The 20,472-nt window shown below is 42.5% G+C and overlaps 1 protein-coding gene and 1 long non-coding RNA gene across 15 annotated transcripts in view; both read left to right on the forward strand.

Moving 5' to 3' along the window:
• The first annotated feature begins 5,682 nt into the window (after positions 1–5,682).
• LOC119767029 lies at positions 5,683–7,437 on the forward strand. The gene is made up of 3 exons (XR_005277279.1): positions 5,683–5,975; positions 6,037–6,163; positions 6,390–7,437. It is a non-coding gene; the product is annotated as an uncharacterized LOC119767029 (long non-coding RNA).
• A 2,586-nt stretch (positions 7,438–10,023) lies between these two features.
• Positions 10,024–20,472, forward strand: part of LOC6045498 (protein unc-79 homolog) — a 279,959-nt gene continuing 269,510 nt past the window's right edge. For 4 of the 14 annotated variants that reach the window (XM_038254247.1, XM_038254248.1, XM_038254249.1 and 1 more), the window contains exons 1-5: positions 10,024–10,337; positions 10,442–10,558; positions 10,609–10,941; positions 11,001–11,509; positions 11,579–11,703. In XM_038254247.1, the coding sequence (XP_038110175.1) occupies positions 10,283–10,337; positions 10,442–10,558; positions 10,609–10,941; positions 11,001–11,509; positions 11,579–11,703 (1,139 nt within the window). In that variant the 5' untranslated portion in view covers positions 10,024–10,282. Of the gene's footprint in view, positions 10,338–10,441; positions 10,559–10,608; positions 10,942–11,000; positions 11,510–11,578; positions 11,704–20,472 lie in introns of those variants that run through there. The other 10 variants (XM_038254239.1, XM_038254243.1, XM_038254237.1 and 7 more) reach the window with 7 other exon arrangements.

Below are 20,472 nucleotides of genomic sequence, written 5' to 3' on the forward strand. Positions count from 1 at the left end.
ACGACGGCTGCTTGCACATCGGCTTCGAAAAGTGCATTGAGAAGCTCAAGAGGAGGTTTTACTGGCCTCGAATGAGCGCAGACTTGAAGAAGTACATCAACAGGTGTGACACCTGTAAGGAGACAAAACATTCGACCGTGTCTACTGAGCCGATGATGGGACAACAACGAGTAGCGGTTAGGCCATTCCAGATTGTCTGCATGGACTACATACAGTCGCTTCCGCGTAGCAAGAAAGGGAACGCACACTTATTGGTCGTCTTAGACGTCTTTTCTAAGTATTGCCTTCTTGCTCCGGTCCGGAAGATTGCGTCTGCTAGTCTGTGTAGCATTCTGGAAGAGCAGTGGCTGCGAAAGTTGTCTGTGCCCCAGTACATCATCACCGACAACGCAACTACGTTCCTGTCGAAGGAGTTCCAGGACTTGTTGAAACGGTATGGAATCCAGCATTGGGCAAACGCTCGTCACAGGAGCCAAGCAAATCCCACCGAGCGCTTGAACCGTACGATCAACGCGATGATCCGCACGTACGTCCGGCAAGATCAACGGCTGTGGGATACTAAAATCTCAGAGATTGAGTTCATCCTGAAGGTACTCACCGGTGTTCGATGTTGGACAGCGTGTCTTCAAGAGATCCTTCCAGCAGTCGGCGGCGAACAAGTCCTTCAATGCCAAGCTTGGGCCTACGTACGTCCCGTGCATCATCGTCGCGAAGAAGGGAACGAGTTCCTACGAAGTGTCCGACATGAATGGTCGCTCATTGGGAGTCTTCTCAGCGGCGGATTTGAAAGCATGATCTCTGAAAGAGGGACATGGCTTAGTTCGAGGACAGAGGTTCATCTGAGAGGAGGTCAAGGTCGATATAGATGTGATTCCGCAAATTCATTCATCAGGAGTTCTCATCTAAGTCGCCTTGCGCAATCCACAGCGCATGAATGAACCGAGTGTCACTCATCAATGGGTTCATTGACACATGAACACCCACGCATCGCAAGCACCAGTATGGAAAAGTGCATCCTAGGAAATCATTGATCAAATTTTAAGTGAAAGTTTTAAAGTGTCGTAATTGAATGTTATTTTGTGTTTTGTGAATCAATTTTATGTTTTATCGGTGCATAATGTCCCATTCATCTCTCAGGCAACATTATCAAGAGTATTTCTAAAGTTGCACTACGAGAAGGGAATGTGGAAAGAAAATTGCATCGGAGTTCAAAGTGTGTGTGAAAGAACATGTTAATGAGTCGTGAGGAGTGAGCAAATGAGTTGGCTAACCATGAAGTTGCAAGAAGTTTCTTTGTCATATACCATGCATCACTATTTAGCTTTTTTCAATTTATAACTAGGATTTTTTCGCTTAATTTTTCACCTAGTGGACGCACTTCCGTGAAATTTGAGCACTTCATACTTACCAAAAGCATAGCATACAAAATTCATATCAGAGCATATTGCATCTCTGATGAGCTTGTTTGTGAGATATGGGATTTTTGGGGTAGAATTGGGGAATAAAACTTCAAATGATTATATAGGTACCTTTTTAAACTGATACGTATCAGGAAAATAATAAATAAATTCCCATTTCTACACAAATCGCCGATTTTCTCACAAACAACCGCATCGCGATCTTGCACAGGCCACATTTTTTATCACCAATAGTAGTTTGACAGGTTCAGGTCACTCAGCAAACCCGAAGAAGCAGCACACACACTGATACGAATGATAACGATAAGGATTATAGCACGAATTGGTTCGATAAAGGAGATCTCCGACACTCACGTAGTGAATTATTTCAACCGTCGCTTGATGCGAATAGGTTTTTGATCGCGATATTTGTTGAATTTGTTTATTCCGGAATATAATTAATTACCATGGTATTATTTGTAATTTGCATGCAGCAGAAAATTTGAAAATCAAAAAAAAATAAAAAAAAATCAAAATTTATAAAAAATTGCATGCTTGAGTATAATTTTAATTTGTAAATATTTTAATTTGTTATTTATTTATTTATTTATTTATTTATTTATTTGACTTGTAAATATTGTAATATAAATGTTGTCAATGTCGGTTAATATATCAAGAATGGAGATCGCTGGAGACCGGAGTTGAAATATACGTTGATGGTCAGTAACAGGTTTCGGCCTTGAAACTGAGAGGAGTCGACTTAGGTTGACGATGATAACTTATGACCCCGCCCATTACCCTTGATATAAGTGCTGTGAACTTGTGTATTCTGACTTGACTTAGTACAACGGACTCAATTTTCAAATATTTCTGGTTACTTTGAGTTAAAACAACGATGTGCAGTCAATTCTTTGTTCTTGTCTCGTGGTTCAGAGGTAAGCGGATCGTATATAGTGTTCAGTGCAAAACGAAAAATGTTAGAAAAAAAATATTAGTTCTAATATTTTTTTTACCCGAGCGAGGGGAGAGTGTAACCTATGGTATTTGCATCCCAAGATTAGTGCGATCGTTTGTTCCGCGGCAAGTTACGGAGGGAGCACTTGAGAAGGCTTGCGGGCAGAACGACCTACTAGCGTAGCTGTCCAGCCCCTACGGACGCTACCAACGATGCACCGCTAGTTGCGCTAGTCACCGCCAGCAGCGCACGAGATCATCGCAAACGCCCGCCTTGGGTAGCGGCGATGACCAGGACGATGGGACGATGGGACGAAGGAGTCCAGAAGGGGGAGGTTGAGGATCGCTGGGAAAACCCCGCGATTGCAACGGTCACTTTGCCTGGTATCTTGAAGAGAACGGTCGATATCCGTGAAAATCACCGTCACGAAAGAGTGAAGTTTAGAAGTGAAGTGGAAGATCCGGTAGACGCCATCCCGGAGAAAAGCCGTCCGACGATCTAGAGATCCGGACGCAAGCAGGAGGAGCCTGCGTTGATTTGTGGACATCCAGGTAAATACCGTTGCTTCCCCGATCTATCGCCGTCCAACCTCCCTCCGCCATCGCTAATTTCCGTCCCCATTGTGCCCACAGAACCCCTCGGTGTTCGTACGCTTCGCGTACAGGCCGGCGCAGACGCATCCGTCCGCCGTAAGCCACCCGACACCCGCGGTATTCCCCGCGCGGTACCTAGTACCGCCGAGCACGATCGCTCACGCACGAGGATCGCCCGCGACACCGTTCCGGTGTGGGAACCGCCCTCGCGACGCCGCCATTTTGGTCTTCTGACCTACCGTCGCGAGATAAGACGCCAGCCTCGCCAGCCGTTATACCAACCGACGCCGGAAACCAGGCAGACCGGTAGATTCATCTACCGAGGTCCCAGAGTCCGTCACCATACTCGGGAGCGTCGAGGCAGGTGGCGCAGAAGAGGGTCGAGTACGAGAGCAGCAGCTGACCGCCCATAGTGGTCGCTGAACGTGAGAGGAAGACGTGTCCCGCCCCGGTTGACCGAGTCCCGGAGGTCGGTGGAGGCGTGTAGCCGTTGTTCCAGGAACGCGAGCTGAGAGTGAGAGAGAGCGGAAGCAGCAGTTCCGTAAAGGGCCCGAAGAAGAAGGAAGAAGGACGTGTGAGGTAGGATTAGATAGTAAGGAAGTGGGGATCGAGGAACGAAGAACGCGCAGCTTGAGTCTGCTGAATAAAACACGAGTTTCCGGAATAAAGTGGGTTTGTTTTGTCCGTTGGTCCAATCGAGTGTTTCCCTTTCCGATTCCGGATTAACATGCCGACCCTGAGGCAAAGAGGGGGGTCTCACTGATGCTGGGGTAGCCCACCATTAGTTACAAATCTTTTTCGTGTACGTACACGCAATACATGCGCACGTAGATAACTCTATTCTACTGGCGCTGCTCTTCTAGACATAGAAAAAGCATTTGACAGTGTTTGGCATAAAGGTTTGATTGCGAAAGTGAAAAGTTTTAATTTTCCGATTTATATCGTGAAAATTATTCAAAATTATTTGACAGATCGTACTCTGCATGTATGTTATCAGAATAGCAAATCTGATCAACTACCTGTACGTGCCGGCGTCCCTCAAGGAAGCAAGGTCCAATTTTATACAATATTTTTACTTCTGACTTGCCTGATTTGCCCCCAGGATGTCAGAAATCACTTTTTGCTGATGATACAAGCATCTCCGCCAAAGGTAGAAGCCTTCGTGTCATCACAAGAAGATTACAAAAAAGCTTGGATATTTTCAATTCTTATTTGAAATGAAAGTCTTGGCTTCGCACAGCGTAGAGCATGACTCGGACCGGGTAGTCCCAGGGTCGGCAAGCTACTGGGTGATTCAAGGGAGACGGTGAACAAACAGAAAACACTACGAATTTCAACTTCAAAAACAGCAATTTATTGCGGAATGGTGTGAGTGTGGGTGTGGAGGTGTTTTGTGTGGGTAGTTCAGGGGCAACCTTACCATGCAGCTCAGCTGGATCTCGCCGGTTGTTCGCCGCCAGAAGAGCTTCGGCGCTACCACTCTGCGGCTTCGTTCCGTCCCACAGGGGGTTATTGGCTTGCTGGCTTCGGCGATGGCGGTTGTTCCCCAGCTGCGATCTCCGGTCTTCGTTGCCGGATGCAGCTTCGTACTGCGGCCTTCGGGCCGTCTTCGGCTTCGGCTTCCGTGCCGGATGTGGATGGACGACCAGCAGGCGTTGCTGGCTTCGTTGCGGGCAGGTGTCTTCCCTCCTTGTCGAATCGGCAAGCCCCGGAGTCCACCGATTTGGGCTCGCCGAGAGGGGTCCCTCCTTAGCGGTTAAGGCCAGCGGCCTGAGGGTGTCGTCCTTGGCTTTGATGGCGCGGGGAGGCGCCAGACGACGGGGTGGTCCTGTTACGGTTAGACGTGGGCAAATGCCATACTGGACTTACGATGCCCAGGCCGACCAAACCGAGATGGATGCGCGCTCGCGGAACCTCCGGATCCCGCCTTGTGTGTGGCAATTGACGACCAACCCACCGAGGAGCACGTCTTGTCCACTCGGACACCTGATTGGAAGAGGCCGATTTTTCCCCAAAATCGGCTCCTTGTTAGTTTTCCCGAGTCCATTTTCCCACCAATTTCCTTATGTCACCTGGACGTTTACATAATCCCCACCCTGGGAAATTGGTGGGCTTCAGCCTCGCTAACACTAGTAAAATTAGCCCCCTCACTACTGTATAGTGTAGTGAAATGTGAAGGGACTACTGAAGTTGAAGAGGTAATTCGTCAAGGGTTGTGACCAACGGTTACACTATCCACTACCCCGGCGAAAAATGTGAATGCACGAAGTTCATGAACATTTTTAATCGAAAAGCATTTCCAAAATCATCTTCGGCACTCCTCAGGTTCGTCGACTAGTGTAAATGGTCATTCAACATTGTACAAGCCTCAATATGGGCAATATTTACAAGTCTCAGTGACTAACAATCACAGAAATATTTAAATTTATATTTAAAATAGAAAAACGATGGCATAGCAAACAAATACAAATAAATAAATTAAAAATTAGACATGCACTACAAATTAAAATAATAATTAAAACGAATCCCAAAATAATAGTAGACAACTCTATTTACATTACGCTGCGCAGCGATTTAATTTTGAGAACTATTTACATTTCATCCAACATTAGATCACTTTGGATCTCTTACGGAAATTCACCACATGGGCTTATTCCTGACGGGCAAACTGGTTGACAGTTTCCGAAACGTCTCTAATTTGGTAAACGTCAGCATATCACAATGTTTACATTGCTCATCTGCGTAAAAGTAGTGCAAAGTAATTAAATCAGTGCATATCGGTGTTTTATCGTTGAAATCAGCTGAAAAATTCAACGAAAGGACAAGGTAAGTAAAATACAATACAAACATAACGAAGATCTTCTTTTACAGGGTAATTTTGACTCAAATTTGGGTGTGCCAAGCTCGGCTAAACTTTGCGTGGAAGATCGCTGCTAGGTCGCACTTTTTCTTTAAAAAGAGGCCTGCAGGAGTCCACTATTTATCCCGGGATTCACCATGTAAGCCATCTTGACGCGCAAGATGCTACAGGTAAGAAATTGTGTACACATTAAAATTTTTGATCGAAACTAAGATCATAAAATTCAATCAGGCCTGAATGCACCGAGAGATCCCCTCACCGCAACACCACCAGTCGCGCTCGGACCGAGGGAAAGGATATTTAACCCCTTGGTCGTCCACGAACTGGCCCGTTGGGCTATGGATTCTCGATTGTAGTGGTGAGTGGTTTAGGTTCATTACAACACCACAAAGTATGCCATCTTGCCATTCTCTCCTTTTCACGAAGGTGGGGTTCTACACCCACACATTCTTTAGGGGAGAGTGGCTAAGACTAACACACACTAATCCCTCTTTCAAATAATTCAAATCTTGAAAATATTTTACAGGATTAAATTGTTCACTTTATCATTCACAACTAATATTCCTTTTCTCTTTTCTTTCCAGATATTTTCACTGTTCGGTCTTGCTGCTGTTGACGACAGGTCAATCCAGATCCGCTGACTTGGTCCAGGGAAAGTGGGACGTCGCCCGTAAACCCCTAGCACCCAAGTCGGTGCGGATCGTGGCCACTGACATCTCCAGCCGCAACGTACTAGGTGTAAAATATTAGATATAAGAGAAGCGAAAAAGAAAATAGTTTAAATAAAGCTTTTGTTCGGGGCTTTCCCCAATTCTTTGCTTGTTCTAACTCCACGAAGGAAACAAGACTTTTCACAGGTTGCGAACGCCTACCAGGTATGACTACGTCACCTTGCTGGGTCCTCGGCAATTCTACAGATTCCAACTCCTTTCGGCCACCTCCCGGGCAGAACTCCTCCTGCTATCCGGTTCATTGGTGCCTAGAATAACGATTAGGACGGCTTCACAGGACTTACTCATTGCCTAATTTATCGGCCCAGTCCAACAGGTACAAAATAATTTCATTTCAGGTGTGATTACCTCTCCAGGGATGACGTCACACGTCATCTGCCTGGGTTTACGGTAATTTGTGGGTTCTAAATCGGTTCAATTCCTCTAATACATTCTAATCTGCCGCCGGATCTCATCACCAGGACGGTACAGACTCTTGACCAGCAAATGGTCGTAAATTATGGTTTCCTCACAACACTACTGCTGGAGAGGACTCGACTGACGATCGCTTGGATCGGGCACCAATCAGTCGCACTTCTTTCCTACTGTTCTGTTTTGATTCTGTTCTATAGTTGTGTGTGTTGGAGGAAAAGTGTGGTTGTCGTTTGATAATTTGATTGCTCGTCAAGTTCAACAATGGACCCGAAAGAGACGAGACAAAATAAATAACATTGAATGCTGTTGCATGATTGTCGTGTAGTAGACACAAAAGGACGTTATAAACATTATGTACACGCAGCATAAAAGTTATAAAACTCGCTGCTGACCAAAATCGACGAACTGAGTCGTGCCAAAAACGATTTTGGAAAGCGCGCAAGATCCTCATTCCAATAGGACCGTAATGGACCGCGGTTCTGTGCTTTTTCACATTATTTTCGCTAGGTAAGTGGACAGTGACCAACCGAGTTTACTCGGATTCCTGCCACCTCCCGTTGGAAAAACCCTTAGGTTTTTCTGCTTGACTCCATCAACCTTGATCACCTTTCGCGGATTTGAGCTGGGAGCCAATTGAAAGTCTTGGCTTCGCACAGCGTAGAGCATGACTCGGACCGGGTAGTCCCAGGGTCGGCAAGCTACTGGGTGATTCAAGGGAGACGGTGAACAAACAGAAAACACTACGAATTTCAACTTCAAAAACAGCACTTTATTGCGGAATGGTGTGAGTGTGGGTGTGGAGGTGTTTTGTGTGGGTAGTTCAGGGGCAACCTTACCATGCAGCTCAGCTGGATCTCGCCGGTTGTTCGCCGCCAGAAGAGCTTCGGCGCTACCACTCTGCGGCTTCGTTCCGTCCCACGGTTGGGGGTTCTTGGCTTGCTGGCTTCGGCGATGGCGGTTGTTCCCCAGCTGCGATCTCCGGTCTTCGTTGCCGGATGCAGCTTCGTACTGCGGCCTTCGGGCCGTCTTCGGCTTCGGCTTCCGTGCCGGATGTGGATGGACGACCAGCAGGCGTTGCTGGCTTCGTTGCGGGCAGGTGTCTTCCCTCCTTGTCGAATCGGCAAGCCCCGGAGTCCACCGATTTGGGCTCGCCGAGAGGGGTCCCTCCTTAGCGGTTAAGGCCAGCGGCCTGAGGGTGTCGTCCTTGGCTTTGATGGCGCGGGGAGGCGCCAGACGACGGGGGTGGTCCTGTTACGGTTAGACGTGGGCAAATGCCATACTGGACTTACGATGCCCAGGCCGACCAAACCGAGATGGATGCGCGCTCGCGGAACCTCCGGATCCCGCCTTGTGTGTGGCAATTGACGACCAACCCACCGAGGAGCACGTCTTGTCCACTCGGACACCTGATTGGAAGAGGCCGATTTTTCCCCAAAATCGGCTCCTTGTTAGTTTTCCCGAGTCCATTTTCCCACCAATTTCCTTATGTCACCTGGACGTTTACATAATCCCCACCCTGGGAAATTGGTGGGCTTCAGCCATGCTAACACTAGTAAAATTAGCCCCCTCACTACTGTATAGTGTAGTGAAATGTGAAGGGACTACTGAAGTTGAAGAGGTAATTCGTCAAGGGTTGTGACCAACGGTTACAGAAAGAATGGAAAATTACTCCAAATGCTGCAAAAACTCAACTTATTATATTCCCTCACAAACCAAGGGCTGATTTTCTTAAACCAAAAAGTCATCACATTATAAAGATGAATGAGGTAAATTTAAAGTGGGAGGATCAAGTGAAATATCTTGGACTTGCTTTTGACAAAAACCTTACTTACAAGGATCACATTGAAAGTATACAGGTTAAATGTAACAAATATATTAAATGTTTGTATCCGCTTATAAACAGGAATTCTAGACTTTGCCTTAAGAATAAACTGTTGATTTATAAACAAATTTTCAGACCTGCCATGCTTTATGCTGTGCCGATCTGGACAAGCTGTTGCCTAACCAGGAAGAAAAAACTTCAGAGGATTCAGAACAAAAGTCTGAAAATGATTCTGAAACATACTCCCTGGTTCAGCACCAGTGAACTTCATCAATTAGCCGAAGTTGACACTTTGGATGTTATGTCCAATAAGATAATTGATGCATTTCGACAAAAATCATTGCAGTCTTCAGCTGCATTGATCCGCTCTTTATATAGTTTATAAGTTAGTTTTAAGGTATCCCTTTTCCTTTTGTACATGTAGGACCTCCTACATTTGAAATCACTGAATAGCGAAAGCTACAATATTTCATGAATAAATGAAAGTTGCTAGTATTTAAAATTGAGGTGAAAAGTCATCGATTGTGATTGGACACTCAATAATATTTTAACTGAATGAATGTACATGGAAGAGAAAATCAAAATAAATATAAATTAAAAAAAAGGGGAAATTCTCGTATGTTTGGCAGGTTAAGCACTCGCTTCTAATTCCATCCAATTTGATGATTTTCACTACTTAAACTTGTAAATCTGTTAATAGAAACTTGCTTGCTCACTTCTTACTGTGCTATTTATAACTTGATTACAGTTGAAAACGCATTAAATTAGCATGTAATTGAACGCCAAAGTGCTGATATGGCAACATTAGAGGCACGATGGAGTTAGATGCTGTTCCCCTAGTCATAGGGGAAATTCTCGTATGTTTGGCACTTGCTTCTAGCTCCATCCAATTTGCTTATTTTCACTATTTAAACAACTAATTTTGAAAAACTATTGATAGAAACTTGCCTGCTCACTTCTTGTTGAGCTATTTATCACTCGATTTCAGTTGAAAACGCTTTTAATGAGCTGTAGTTGAGTGCCAAAATGCTGATATGGCAACATTAGAGGCACACTGGAATTAAATGCTATTTTGGAATATCGAAAAATATTCAAAAGTGGGAAAAAATGACTGTCGTTTTCCTGACGTGCCATACTGTAGCATTTGTTTATATTGCATTTGATTTCCAACCAGCTCCCAACAGATTTCCTTGCGCCCAGAGCCGGGCTGCATACATAGCATGGAAAATCAGCTGCCCTCCATTCGTATCGATTTTCTATTCTATCTGCCTCTTCTGACGTAATGTGATGAACTGATTCGTATCGTTCAGAGGAGCATTAATTTTGAAAGTTTATACTGGAAAATTTAGTTATAAATAGGTGTCAAAAAATGATAATGTCGTTTAGATCAAATGTTGTAATGCAATTATTGCTGAAATAGAGCAATATTTTATTGTTCAAAGAATGGATAACTTAATAAAGCTGCAGAAAGAAGACATCTGAAAAATAGCATAGCATCACTGAATATAAAATGACGGGAAGTTTTCGTGTTCAGTTAGTTAACATGGGTACAAGAGGAGCTGCCTGTAAGTTTTATGTGTGTTTTTTTTTTTTTCAAATAGGATTGCTATAATATGGTAGCATGTTTAATCAAAATTGTATTCAATACAGCATTTTTTTTAAATTATAGTTCAAGCAAAGCTGCGTTCTTTGCACGAATACCATCGCTTGTTGAGTAATCAAATGCCAGCACCATCGGGATCGGATATAGCAAATACAATAAAGTATTTCTCCCAAACATTATTAAGTGAGTGGAAATATTTAATTTAAGGAACTCTAAATAATTTTTTTTTGTAGCTGTTTTAAAAGATGTTCCATGTTCACCATTGGAGATTATTAAAGATCCTTCGTTGGATCAAGTGAGAATGGCGAGTTACCCAAATCTGGAGTATCAAAATTTATACAATGCATTGACAATGCTTTTGGATGTTGCCTCGAACATTCAAAACGGGCTAAGCCTGTTTGGTAAAGCATTGCTGCAATGTCTTGGATGTATTCTACCGTTTTTGGACAAAGATTTGATCGATAATTTGCCTTATCTTACTGCATCTAGCATCTCCGTGCTTCCAGCGTCGTTGCATCAGGATATAATCAATTATCTTTGCTATTACATACTACCATTTACGATAAGTAATAATTATTGTATTTATAGTTTTATACATCGATTACTAAGACATTACATTTTGCAGCTCGTCAGAGTGATGAAGACCAAGAATGTCATGCGTGTCAATCAATTTCTGCTGTAATCATGTTGGTGTTTCAATATTCCAATAATCCGGCACATCATTGTCAGCTGCTGGAAAGTCTGATGAGACTGAAACACAACGTGGTTAAGGATTTACTGTGTGTTATTGCTTATGGTACGTCTGGGAGTCGAGCATCTGCAGCTAAACTTTTATTTTACTATTGGCCGGCTTTTGATCCGAACTTATTTGATCGCAAAGGACTTTTGTGTAAATTTACCAACAATCTAGTTCCTTTCGTATGTCAACGTGAATCATGTCCCAATGCTGGAAACGCAGAAGCTGTAAAAGTATGCTACGATCATTGTATCAGTATATTATATGCAGTAGATTCGCCTCCCCCACTGTATCTTTGCATAGAATGTGCCAATGAAATACACCGAGATCATCCTGATTTACTGTTTGGTGACATTTTACATCCAATGCAGCAAGTTTCGATGATTTGCGAAAATAAGGTAAGTTGAACATCATACATGTTATTAAATATTTATGATATATAGTATTAATACTACTTTTGCTTACAGAATTGCAGATCCACCGATAAATCAGCAATTTCAATCTGCTTCTCTAACGAGTGTGCCAGCTACAATGGAAATCACCCAATCAGATATTGTACACAATGCCATAACAATCGTCATAATTCACGAAGGTAACGAATAGTAGTATTGTATTGCGTTGTTTTTTAAGTGTTGTAGAGCAAAATATGTTTGAAATTAAGGCAAAACAAGAGCTGGAAAGCATTTGCTCTGCACCTGTGGAGCAATTGCTACTCGAAGGCTGAATTTCCTAGAAGTCGCCTTCTCTCGCCATACGCGATAAGCCGTATGGCGCACTCATCCCAAAAATAGAGAGCCTGGAGCTAAATAAGCTCCAGGCTCTCTACCCAAAAAGATGATTAGTTTCACGAACTAATGGGATAAAAGCACAGGTCAGCCAACAACCAATTCACTACCCCCATCAATGGATACGAGTAACCGGAGTCTATGACATTTCCCCGAAACCCACATTCCCGAAAATACATTTCTCCGAATGCCACATCTCCGAAAAGACATTTCCCGAAATTTCATTTACCCGAAATGTCATTTACCCGAAAATCATTTCCCCGAACAATCCATTTTCCCAAACAGTCACATCCTCGAATGGTGACTTCCCCTAAACACCATTTTCCCGGATGGCCACTTCCCCTAATTTTTCACATCCCTGAAAATCATTTTCTCGAATGGCCATATCCCCGAACGCCACTTCCTCGAACCCGGTCAGGCGGATATGCGCATGCGGTTCTGGGCAACGGGCATACCCGTCTGACCGGGTTCGGGGAAGTAGCGATCAATGGAGCACTTCCATTCGAGCAGTTTTTGCTTTTTTCTACAATGTATTTCTTATGGAGCGAACTGTCAAAAACTGCTCGACTGCGGGTGCTCCATTAAGTATATACTTGAGATTGAAGAATCAGTTTTGGGTCAATTTTCCCAAACACGAAAAAAACTGCCTTTTACATAATTTTTATTTTTATCAACATAAATGTGTCAAACTACACGGAGAGACCGGCCAGGGCAAATCTAAGAAAATCTAGGTTAATTTAACTAAAAGTATGGGTTAATTTTTTACACAGCTTTTTTTCAACAATGGATTGTTGATTTTGTTAACCCAAAATTGCTGACCACCAGTAACTAAAATTAACTAAAAAAATAGTTGGAATTGCAATTTTTGTTGGTTAAATTGCCGAAAAAAATTCTAGCAGTCGACTGCTAGAATATTTTTTTCAGAAAATTAACTAAAAATTTCTTGTTTTTAGCTGAAATATTGTGGAATATTCTGTTAAAAACTGGCTGGAACATATTTCTCAACTATTTTTCAACAATTTTTTTCGTTATATCAACCGAAATATTTTTGCATGCAGCAAATTATTAGTGGTTTATAACAAAACATTTCTTAATTAGACATAATTTATGTAAGTGTTGATATATATTTTCTTTAATTATCCAACGATACAGGCTGGGCCGAATTTCTAGCTATATTTTAACTAATGTCTTACTTGAATACAAAAAAATATGTGTTCATGTAGTCAATAACTACACTGAAAGAAACTGACATAGAAAATTCAAGTGATTTTTCACGTGAGCTCCTCCAAAATTCGGCACAATAATTTCACATGCTTTTCCTTTGACTCAGATATGTTTAACATGTCACATGGATGTGATATTCATTTGGAATCAGCTGATGACTAGCGATTCTTTTTCATTCTTTTATCGCATGGAATTCACTTTAGATTCAAGTGAATTTCACTTCCATTTGCCCCATTTGACTTTTCCCATAATTTCGAAATGCAAAGCACGTGAGATTGAAATGTATGGTTAGTGAATGGTGATAGATGAAAAAATATCCATTCGTAAGATGGCGACGACCGACGGACGTGCTCAAATCGAATAAGTCGTTTTTGTGAATAAATTCATATTCATGTGATTTAAAAATCAATATTATCGTCTAATAACTTGCTGGTAAGGAATAAGAAAATGAAACAGTTAAAATTTGCATAAATCTTAACATTCTTCGTGGATTTTTCAGGAAATCATGTTCGCAGTTCTGAATGTGCCGGTTTCCTATCACAGTGGCCTTGGCCACTCGTTCCGGATCATCAAGATCGATTCGGTGGGGAACTCCACACCGGAACCTTCTAGCCCACATCAAGCTGTTAAACTACCCAAAGTTCCGGTTCCCGCTGCTGCAACGATAACCACAACAAGAGCTCCCGGGAGCTGTTCCATCGCCCGTACACCTACCACCAACTACCAGAAAACCGTACTGCCGACGCCGGAAGGGTATGGCTTCACCATTTTTTATGGAGAGTAATACGTGCAAATATGCAAAAAAAGGCCGATGGTCCGGTTGGTTTTGTTTAAACTTTTTGTAATTGTTTTTTATATATCAATTTAAAATAAAATGTATTATTACTTGTGCAATAAAGTTTATTTGTAATCGCAAAAAAAAATCTTTTTATAATATGCAGAAAACTAAAAAATTACATTGCATTAATCTAAAAAAATAATAAAAAAGCTTATTACAAATTTCTCATGAATTCCTTAAAAATAGAAACCGAGCAATATTTTCACCAAGTTTTAAGCTAAAATTTTTATTATGTTGTATAAAATTAAGTGTTGTATTCACTTACCATCACTGTGAAATCATCCGATAAGTCATCATCATCTACAACGTCCAACATATATATATACACTCAAAAAAATCCACACGTTGATGCTACGTGAAAAATCACGTAACCCCAATTTTCCCCTCGCTATGCCCCTTTTACGTGATACACGTAAAAATAATGTGAAAGTGTACTGGCAAAAAATGATTTCACGTTGAAGTTACGTGAAAAACCTTCTAGTATTTTTCCACTAGGATCTTCCATGTAGCTTTTATGTGTTTTGTAATGTGACTTCAACTAGCTTCGAGTGTGCCAGTCGGCCAAATTTCTACGTGATTTTTTTAGTATGAAAATTGATGGCGTTCTGTGAAAACTTGCTGCCGAACTTGTGCTAATTAAAATGTCATAAACGGTATGTTTAATTAGGTGTAATAGTATTTTCAAAACTAATTATTTATTTTGGCAGAAAACAACTTCTGGACCCTGCATTTTCGTATCCGACGGCCGTTGGAATTCTAGCCGGTATCCTATAGACTCCTCGAAGGCAACTTGGCAGTCTCGACGTCGATTTCATACATCGGATTACCATTCCGTCGGTGCCATGGTTGGTGCTACTGTGGATCTTGACGCCACCGAAGGGGACATAGCCAACAAGTTGTGGGCCATTCCTGAGTGTGGCCCGAAGGTCTGCCGTTTCTTGGTCAAGCAGCTGGGGTTGTGTCCGCGTCAAATATGTTCCAAGACACAAACCTCCCTAAAATACCACAACCCAAGGGGCTGGAAACTCTAATATTACTTAAGAATATTGAGTATACTAACGATATTCCAGTATACTTGTTAGTATACTAACCGAAAAGAAATAATCTGTTAGTATATTAAGATACTCTCAGTATATTGGTTAGTATACTGGCGATATGTAAAGAAAATAATAAGTATACTAACATATATTTTGATATACTGGTTAACATAATAATTATAGCTCTAAGAGTTTCCAACCCCTTGCCACAACCTTGACCACAACTATCTGCTACGCCAGAGTACCGGCTATTTCCGCCGCCAGAAGGTCAAGGCAGAAGACTACGACTTTGAAACGGGTTGCTGCGTTGATCTGGGGGGAAGACCATGTTCCGCAATCTTGGGAAGACCGGATGCGTTTATCTGTTTGTTCTAAGAAAGTGAAACGAACTTATTTGTTAGTTTTTTTATGACGTGCTTTTATAGCGAGATTGTTCCGAAGATGCTAATTTATCAATAAAACAATTTTACACCATATCAATTATTTTTTATTCTATTTTGAAAAAAATACCATAAAATACGAACCTTCTACTATAAAGTTCATATAATGTTTACTAAAACGCTTAAGTAAAACTCATCGGTTGATTCATGTAGGTTTCACGTGTGAAACACGTAGAATCAACGTGAAATAATCTGACCAATCAAATCTCGTTTCTACTAGGGCCACCTCGTAAAAGTTACGTGAAAACTGTAGTGGAAAAAAACCACATAACTTTTCACGTAACTTCAACGTGATTGTTTTTTTGAGTGATATACTCATTAATATTACAACACTGAAAGAAAGGCACATGGCAATATCACATGTTTTGCACATGAATCTGCCCCATACGACTTGGCATATGAATGTCACGTGAGAATCACATCAAAAACTTCCATCGCGTAACACGAAACGAAACTATTGGCACTACGCCCCCCGGGGCATGGCCTTCCTCTAACGTGGGATTTCTGCTCCAGCGCCTCTGACGAGACAGGAGAAACCGGGACCGACGTTTTACTTCACCATCCGATAGAAGCTCAGTGGATAAGGCGGGAATCGAACCCGCGTCTCATAGCATCATCGGGATCGGCAGCCGAAGCCGCTACCCCTGCGCCACGAGACCCACGCGTAACACGGCGAATTCAAATGAAAATCATGTCAACTTCAAGTATCAACACACATGAGTATCAAGAGAAAATCTTATCCAAGTGTAATGAAAATCACGTTAGCTTCACGTGTCCTCACACATGATTATTAAGTGAAATTCTTGTCTTTTTTTCTCGTCAATGTTGATAAATTGTGTTTACAAAATTATGTTCCTTTTTAATATTTTTATTCAGTCTAATGTCACATTTTCGAGCACAAATTTTTCCACTTATAATTTAGAAAACACAAATAAAAAAAAATCCAAAAACTCTCTTAAAGTTGACAATTGTGCCGGCCTTTAGCGCTTTTCCTTCTACTTTGTAATGCACCTGCTAGCTCCCAGCATAAGTACACCTGGACATAGTGGACACGTTCCGAACAGCCAGAGGAGTTAAAACAAGCTACAACTGCCTCGTAAATTTCTTGGCGGGTAGTTTAGTTAGGTTCTTCGGAAGCCACTATATGTCCTCCGGCACCTACTGTTTCCCTGGAGTTACATCCGCGCAGAAGTCCAGCTTTCCTTGGTGAATTTCTGATTTCCTATAAAAATATTAGATATTAGTTGTTAAAACATTGGTATTAGCGGATTACAATATAGTTAATGTTTACCATGATTTTTGGAACTCTTTTCCAATATTTTTATCGGTAGAAACACTTTCTTTACAGCAAAATCTTCATTGAACCTGAGAAATCTCAGACAATTCTTCTTGCTTGTCGCCATCTTACTTTGTGATTTTTGCCTTCCTCACCTTACTGAGGAAAGGCTATAAAATCACTCGAAAACTGAACTTCTCAATTAGGCCTCCTAGACCCATCTTCATGTATACATATCGACTCAGAATCAAATTCTGAGCAAATGTCTGTGTGTGTGGTGGAATGTTGATCAAAAAATTGTCACTCGATTATCTAAACATTGGCTTAGCCGATTTTGTCCGTTTTGGCGTCATTCGATCCGTCTTGGGGTCCCATAAGTCGCTATTAAAAATTATGCAGTTTAGTTAAGTACTTCAAAAGTTATGCAAAAAAACTATTTTAACAAAAGTCCGGAAGATTTTAAAAAGGGTAGTTTTTGTAAGAAAGCCCGGCATGTTATACGTTTTTAGAAAGATATTTAAAAGACCTTACCAACGCGTCCAAGACATTGAAGATCTGACAACCCTATCAAAAGTTATTAGCACTTAAGTGTTATTTATGTACTTTTTGGAAGCCGGATCTCAGATATCATGATGAAAACGTTGTCCGGATATATCATGCGACCTGTCGTTGAACAGGTAATCAAAAGACCTTTCCAACGCGTCCAAAATATTGAAAATCTGACAACCCTATCAAAAGTTATAAGCACTTAAGTGTTATTTATACACTTTTTGGAGGCCAGATCTAAGATATTTTGATAAAAACGTTGTCCAAATATATCATGCGACCTATCTTTGGATAGGTAATTAAAAAGCCTTTCAAACGGGCACAAATTGAATTGGAGGTTTGACTACTCTATCATAAGTTGTAAGCACATAAGTGCTCTGAAATATTAAGATCTGACTACCCAATCTAAGTGAATGAATAATGAGTCAAATTGATAGAACACTTAAAAGTCCGCCCTATTTTGGATAGCAGTACCTTTTAAATGTGAGGAAGGCACCAACCACCTAAGGGTGGATTAAGTAACGTTTTTTCGCTAAAGATATCTAAAACCATAACACGTAATTCTAACGTGAATTCCACTTGGTAATCATAGGATAAGTCGAATGGGGCAAATCGATGTGCAATTCATTTGAATCTAAGATGAACATCATGCGAAAAAAGGATGGAAGGTTTTTCGCTAACGATCAGCTGATTTCAAATGATTTTCACATCTATCTGACATGAATAATTTGTGTGGGTCAAAGGAAAAGCATGTGAATTTATCGTGTTGATTTTTTTAGACACTCACGTGAAATAACACTTGAGATTACTATGTTGGATTCTTTCAGTGAAAGTGAATATTAATTTTATCAGCAAGTTGCGCTGCTTCCATTCAAATATACACAAAAGTGAGTTTTTTTATTTGAAATGTTAAGCATTCCACTTTGTCATATACGTAGGGACATATTAATTCACCGTCTTCAGCTTTGGATCTAACCCAAAAAAGCTGCGGGTCATTTTTTTTTTGAATTCTCAACTGCTGACTCAAGGTTTATATTTCCTTTAAAGAAAGGGACACATTCTAGACTTTTTTTTCAAAGGAATCCCCCCACTAACCATAGTATATGGGTTGTTTATTTCTTCTCAACAGGCACTTATTTTGCCCCAATGATGAACTTAAGACTAAATTTACATGCGTAACAAAGATCTTAACAAGGACACAAACTTAAAACGCAACGTAGTACGAGACACATCTAAGCTAAACACACTGGACACTTTGTTAAACGCTCTTTTAAGTCCGTTGATGGCACCATTCGCGCTGTAGTTGGTGCGACGAAACGGAACTTCGAGAGCTGGCGTGTGGCGTAGTTGACGGGTAGGCACTCGGAGCTGAATCTGGTTACGCAAGTCAGGGCAATCAATCCGGCCGAGTAGGACATCAGCAGAAGTCATTGCACGGGCTAGGTCTCGTCCTAGCTGGAGTGTATCGAGGTCGACCAAGCGGCAACGTTATTCGTACGGCGGAAGTTGCAAGGGATTTGTCCACGGCAGCTGCCTGAGGGCATATCGCACAAACCTTCGTTGGATGCTTTCGAGGCGGCAAACAGCGTTGTTGTAGTGCGGGGACCACACTGTCGAACAGTACTCTAGAGTGGAGCGGACCAGCGAGCAGTACAGGGTCTTTAGACAATAAATGTAAGTGAACTTGCGCGTCATACGGATTACCAATTCTAGTTGTCGGGAGGCTTTGGCGATTATGTATGACAGATGCTGCTTGAAAGTGAGTTGCGTGTCCAAGATGACTCCCAAATCCTTCACGTGAGTGACTTCTGTCGTATCATTAATACTGTAGTCGAAGGTTACTGGGAAGTGTCTCCGACTGAACGTGATCGATTGGCATTTTCCAGTGTTGAGGATCATGCGGTTCACATCGCACCAACCAGCAAACCTGTCAAGATCGCGCTGCAATGCTTCGGCGTCGTTCGAGTTGTCAATTCGAGCAAAAAGATTGAGGTCATCCGCGTAAACGAGGCGAGGTCCAGTGACGGTGTAATTTAAAGTGTTACGGCGGAAGGACGACCGACGCGGCCAATTAAACGCGGTTTTAGTTAGTCGAATATAAAAGCGCGTGTATTTACTTTGATAACTTTGCTAGAAGTGAGGCGAAGTGAAGCTTCCCTCCAAACAGCGTTTGACAGCTAGCGCGTGCACTGGCGGCGCACTAAAGTGGGGGCACACGGGTTGCAAGGGGTTGCACACTCAATACGCCCGCTCAAACACAGCAATCCGGTACACCAGCACTGGTCATAATCCTCCGTTTCTCACGGTCCAGTCGCTCCCGTAGCTCGTCCAGCAATTCCAGCGAATAGTCAACGTAGGACAGAGCACTTGAAGCAGAATGACCGTACTCCACATCGTAGTCTTTGTGCCACGCTGGAGGATTTCGATTCCGGTCCGGTCTGGCGGCTGGAGCAGGAGCGCCGTCGATCGGCACAGGTGCTGGCTCGGTAGCAGGAACATCTTCGTCCGGCTCGGTGCAGCTCTCAAAGTCTTCATCTTCTTCAACGACTTCGTCGTGTTCCACAACACTTTCTTCTTCATCTCGACGAATCAGAATCATTGGCACATCACTTTCTTTCGTTGACTGGATCACACCCTCGGCAACTTCCACTGCATCCGGATTCTCCACGAAGTCGACATCTCTTGCGACGCTCTCCTGCTTCGTTTCCGGATTCCACACCCGATATCCGTTGTTGGAATAGCCGATGAAGATCCCTTTCCAGGCCTTTGCGTCCAGCTTCTTGCGGCGCTCTTTGGGAACGTGCACGTACACCTTGGAGCCGAACACACGAAGGTTCGAAACGTTCGGCCGCCGTCCTTCCCACACTTCGAACGGTGTTTTGTTTCCTTCGTTGGCGTTCGTTGGACTGCGATTCGTTAAGTAGGCTGCAGCCTGAATAGCTTGGACCCAGAAACTCTTATCAATCGCAGCATCTTCCAGCATGGCACGTCCTTTCTCGACGACTGTGCGGTTCATTCTCTCACTGGTGCCGTTCTGTTCGGGGGTGTAAGGCACTGTACACTCCATCCGAATCCCCTTGCGGTCGCAGAAATCCTCGAAGGCCTTGTTCTTGTACTCGCCTCCGTTATCGCACCGCAGCCGAGAGATCTGCACTCCGAACTTCGCCGTCACGTACGCTTCGTACTTCATGAACCGTTCGAGCACCTCATCTTTC

This window comes from Culex quinquefasciatus, chromosome 2 (genome assembly GCF_015732765.1).
Source record: "Culex quinquefasciatus strain JHB chromosome 2, VPISU_Cqui_1.0_pri_paternal, whole genome shotgun sequence".
Lineage (NCBI taxonomy): Eukaryota > Metazoa > Arthropoda > Insecta > Diptera > Culicidae > Culex > Culex quinquefasciatus.